This window comes from Pundamilia nyererei, unplaced genomic scaffold (assembly GCF_000239375.1).
Source record: "Pundamilia nyererei isolate P.nyererei 1_Seehausen unplaced genomic scaffold, PunNye1.0 scaffold00037, whole genome shotgun sequence".
NCBI classification, from domain to species: Eukaryota; Metazoa; Chordata; class Actinopteri; order Cichliformes; family Cichlidae; genus Pundamilia; species Pundamilia nyererei.
Genome location: NW_005187438.1, coordinates 1,938,561 through 1,943,274, shown reverse-complemented (window position 1 = coordinate 1,943,274; position 4,714 = coordinate 1,938,561). Strand labels below are relative to the sequence as shown.

Sequence of the window (4,714 nt, the reverse complement as noted above, 5' to 3'; positions counted from 1 at the left end):
ACACACACACACACACACACACACACACCGACATATCTAAAACAGTTGTAGGATTTATAGCAAACTCAAACTTTCTGGCTTCCTCTGAAAAACTCTTGCACCACACCACTATCTGGAGGTTCAATAGCTGACTGCAGAGCTGCTCTGTATGCATGTCATGTGTAAAACTGCTAAAAAAAACAGGAGCCAAATTAACTACTTATACTGTGTATCCACTGAAATGTTTTTTGGAGCAGTGCTAAAGTCGATCTTTGCCCTGTTTGATTTATGTACCCCTTAGGTGTGGAGGTGGGCAGGGAGTGAGGGATGTCTTTGAGTGCCACTTACATGAATGCAGCAAAACTTCCCTCTGCACTTTAATGTAGTTGAAGTAGGCAAGGGAATTCTTGTGGTGGGAAGTAACTGGACCAAGGGCTAAACAGACTCATCTCTGGTTATCACATTGATTTTTTTGATCTCTCTCATACTACCTTCCTCTCTGTTTTTATGCCCCTCTCTGGCTCAGAGATTCTTCTGGAGTGCTGTGAACTCCTCTTCTCAGTGGGAAACTGTGAGATCTTCAGGCTGAGAGCTTTTAAAAGCCTTGTGATTGCAGACCAACCCAGGGCTAGGTATTCCCCTAAGACTGAAATTGTTGCCATGGTAACACCCACTGTTGGCCCTGGGCTGGAACAAAATAATGCACACATGAGGTGGAAAGAGAGTGCCTGAGCAGGTAATCCATTTGACAACACAATGCTCAAACATGCCAACCCTCTATGATGCTTATGTTTCATGCAAACCTGACTCGCAGTAGGTACTACTGGCAGCATTTGAGTCTTCAGATGCTTACCATACCCAGCTGACAGAGAGAATATTTTTATTGCACCTCCAAGGTGCTGGAATATCAGTGCAGCTTATTGGATCTCGAAGCGTGAGCAACGAGGATATCTCTGTAGGCAGAGTGCAAAACTCATAAGGAATGCAAACAAACATATTGATCACTTTGATTACCTTCATTGTCCTTAAGGGTAAAGTTGGGATTAACTGGTAGCTGGCTTGGTGAAGCAAAGGAAAACCGCTGTCCGTTGGCAAAGTCATCCTTATCCACTGCTGTGACAGTCTGGATCACCTGTTGTTCACAAGACAAAGGATAAATCACGTTCCAGTGACGATACCTGCAACATTTAATTATCTGCCACACACTAACTCTGATTGCACAGAGGACAAGGAGCTGATTTAGTTTCTCTAGCATGTCTTGTGATTTGTTGATCATAATTAGTCACAGTCAAGAGTGCCTCTGACCTACAGCCAAATGCTCATGTAACTATTTTTTCTTTACTTGTGTGCGGTGCTCGAAGGAGACTATCTAGTTGTGACACTTGCATCTGAGAGCTTTTGGCTTGTGCAAGAGGGAGCTGGACTCTAACAATGAAAGACGTGCTCTCGGGGCAACCTTACTGCCACTTCTGTCAGATTACTACGCTTAATTGGTAAAAGACACAGCGAGAGCGAGGAGAGATTGTGAGGAGAGAAAACAATGACCTGATACCCTCTGTCACCGAGAAAAAGTTTAAATGTGAGATTAGGGGCATTTTTTTCTTCTTCTCCTGGTGCACTTGCTCAAGCCTCTGTCCTTTGTGTCTATTTGTACTTATGTGGATGTCATGCTTGACAGAGTGGCTGAGTGGAGCGGAGCTCTCTTTCTTCAAAGGGCTCAAAAGCTAAGTTCTAATTGTTGTCGTTTTAATCAGTGTGAGAAAAAACAGACACATGCTAAAAAGATCATTCTTAAAACTCAGTGGGATGTTTGCAAACAAGATGGAGCTATACAATTTGCTGTCAGCATGAAAATGTCTGCATGGTTTGATAGCGGGTGCAAATTTGTCTTCCGTTAATCCATTGTTTGGCAGATAGTGACAATCAGCTCTTATTGTAGGCATCTTTTGGACTGAACATGCCCAGTGGTCTTTGATCTAATTAGTAAATTAGTTTAGTGTAAATAAATAAATAAATCCTACATGTCACAATGTCAAATTATACACCAGAACAGCCCAGTGACTGCTGAAGTGAGAATTCACACTGAATTTGTTGCATTGAAAGAGTCACCTATAAAACTAAACAGCCCATCTTGAAAAGTGTTATCATCCCTACTTTTAAAAGGACATGTACACTGCTTAACCACCACCTAATGTAAGGTTTATGCCACAGCTGCACTAAATTAAAAGTACTTCTAATTACTAAACTCGTGCTTCATGTTTATGTAATGATTAATCCACCAGTATGTGCAAGCTCTTTAATTTAAATTACATTTCTAATGCTAAGATGTAATTATTGTTGCCATTCATGGATTTTCAAATATACAGTTTTACAAAAAAAGCCAAAAAATAGTAAAGAACATTATTACATTTTCAATTATTATTGCTATAATCCCTAAACAGAAAACAAGTGTCTTAGTAGCTGAATGTAATTTTTAATTTTCAACATGTTTCTAAAATATTTGTGTTTTGTTATTGGTCTAATAAATGTGTTAAACACACGAGGTCACTTATACAAAAGTCAAGCATTTTTACTCCTTTAGCAATTGGCCAGTATTGCTGTAACAGTAACTCATTTTTTTATTCTAACCATGGGACACCTCAAGCTTTAAAAAAATCAGCTTAAACTTAAATGTACCGTAAAAGGCAAAACCGTGCTCAGTTAGTAAAAAAGAACTATATAAGAACCAGGGGGGCAGGGATAGCTCAGTAGGTAGAGTGGTGCCCCCATGATCGGAAGGTCGGGGGTTCGACTCCACTGAACGGCTACCCTGAGGTACCCCTGAGCAAGGTACCGTCCCTACACACTGCTCCCCGGGCGCTGCATTGGTGGCTGCCCACTGCTTCACTGGGTGAATGGGTTAAATGCAGAGGAACTCTTTCCCTATGGGGACTAACACGCACACTTTAACCAGTTCCCAACCATTTAGTGTGTACCACTAAATATAACTTATATATATATAACTAAATATAGGTGTGATAAAATGTTACTTCTTTATTGGCAAGAGGTATTGTGTCAAAATTTTGATTGTCATCTTCCAACAAATTAAAAAGAAAAAAATCGAATTGCTGTGGTATTAAAAAGAAATACAAACATATTCTAAAACATTAATGAGAAGCTCAGTTTTTAAATGCATTGTCTTCTGAATAGTGGTATCCTGCTGTCTCATTCGGTGCATTATAATACTTACCAGTTAATCCCCTGAGCCAAGAACCCTCAGGCAACAATGTAACCTTAATACAAATTTAATACAAACTTTCATTCGAACTTTTCTTCAAACTTTTCTTCCAACAGCTCAAAACTATTAAAAATGTATTTAGTTGTGTCTTCCTAGTCTTTACTTCATCATCCTTTGCCGAACCAGCCTTTCAGCCATTTTCCATGCTGCTGATCGCGCTGTATCTCAAAAACCTTCTTAATTTGAATGAATCAAAGACTACTGAGCGCAAATTGGAATGAGCTTCGATTTAGAGCTGTCATGGTTTGCTGCTGAGATACTCATTTTGAATGAGGGATGATTAAGCAGCTCTCTCCAGTGCCTTCGCAGTCTCTTATTGCTCAGCTCTCGGTGAGCAACCCGAACTGCTGAGGGAAACAACAGTTCGGTGCAGAATTCATGTAGCCAGGGAAATGACTGTGCTTAATGGACAGCGCCCAACACTTTACTTCTGAGGTGTTTTTGACTTGAAGGAATGTTTTAATGTTTGAAGTCAGAGATGTAGAGGGGAAAAAAACCAAAAAACGGAAATAGTGTTTTTGTGTTTTTCTAGGCGAGTCCCCGACACTTACCTGTCCCGGTCTTGAGCTCTCACAGACAATAACTTCCTCATCTGTTGCTATTTCTGGTGGATTGTCATTCACATCGAGGACCTGAACAGTTACAGGAACGTGACTGAGAAGGCTGGGATTGTCTGAAGCAGAGAAAGAAAAGAAAAAGAGACAAAAAAGATAAAAGCCAAGCGTGAACCTTAATAGCAAAGTGAAACATTCAACATTTCAAACTAGGGCATGGTGTGCTCTTCCTGTTAGATTGTTTATGGGTTTTGTCTGTCGGTTTGTCCTTATAAAAGCACTGAGGGGTGCAATGCTGCACAAATCAACTTTGTTTATTAAAATTGATATAATCATGGCATTTTTTTCAGTTGTAGTTCTTGGTTATAATACATAACCCATCTTACATGCAAAATATTCACTTTGAAAGATTAAAAAAATATACTCAATGGTTAATTTTTAAAGTCAATTTAGTGAAACATTTTTTTTACTATCTGTGTAATGTGAAGAACATTAGTATTTACAGGATGTTACAGGTCCAAGACTGCAACATTGTCTAAGAAAAAGGCTTTTATGACCTACGAAGACCAGCTGAAACAGCATCAGTACTAAGCAAAAAAAAAAAAAAAAAGCAGGGCTAAATGTACTGTTATAATGCAAGTGTCTGAAAATGGCAGATTGAGCTACTCTTATGACTGGGAGTATACAGGTCACATGTAATTTTTCTCTGGCCCCACAGCAAGGGCCCTTGAGCAATCTAGTTAACCTCAGCAGCCTGCAGCCCCTCTGTCACTGACAGAAGAGTTGTTTTGTAGCTTCCAGGTGCGAGTATGTTTTACATTATGAGTGTACCAGAACAGTGCTGAAAAATAGCATGCTTCCTCAGCAGAACCTTCAGTGAAAGAAAAAAAAAGTATATATATAT

The 4,714-nt window shown here is 39.6% G+C and overlaps 1 protein-coding gene across 1 annotated transcript in view; it reads right to left on the bottom strand.

Annotated features, from left to right (window-relative positions):
• The window catches only part of LOC102199819 (cadherin-18), a 94,630-nt gene that overhangs the window by 18,768 nt on the left and 71,148 nt on the right, over positions 1 to 4,714 (bottom strand). The window contains exons 9-10 of the mRNA XM_005730419.2: positions 3,808 to 3,929; positions 994 to 1,111 (exon numbers count right to left, since the gene is read on the bottom strand). Coding sequence (XP_005730476.1) covers positions 994 to 1,111; positions 3,808 to 3,929 — 240 coding nt within the window. The remainder of the gene's footprint in view (positions 1 to 993; positions 1,112 to 3,807; positions 3,930 to 4,714) is intronic.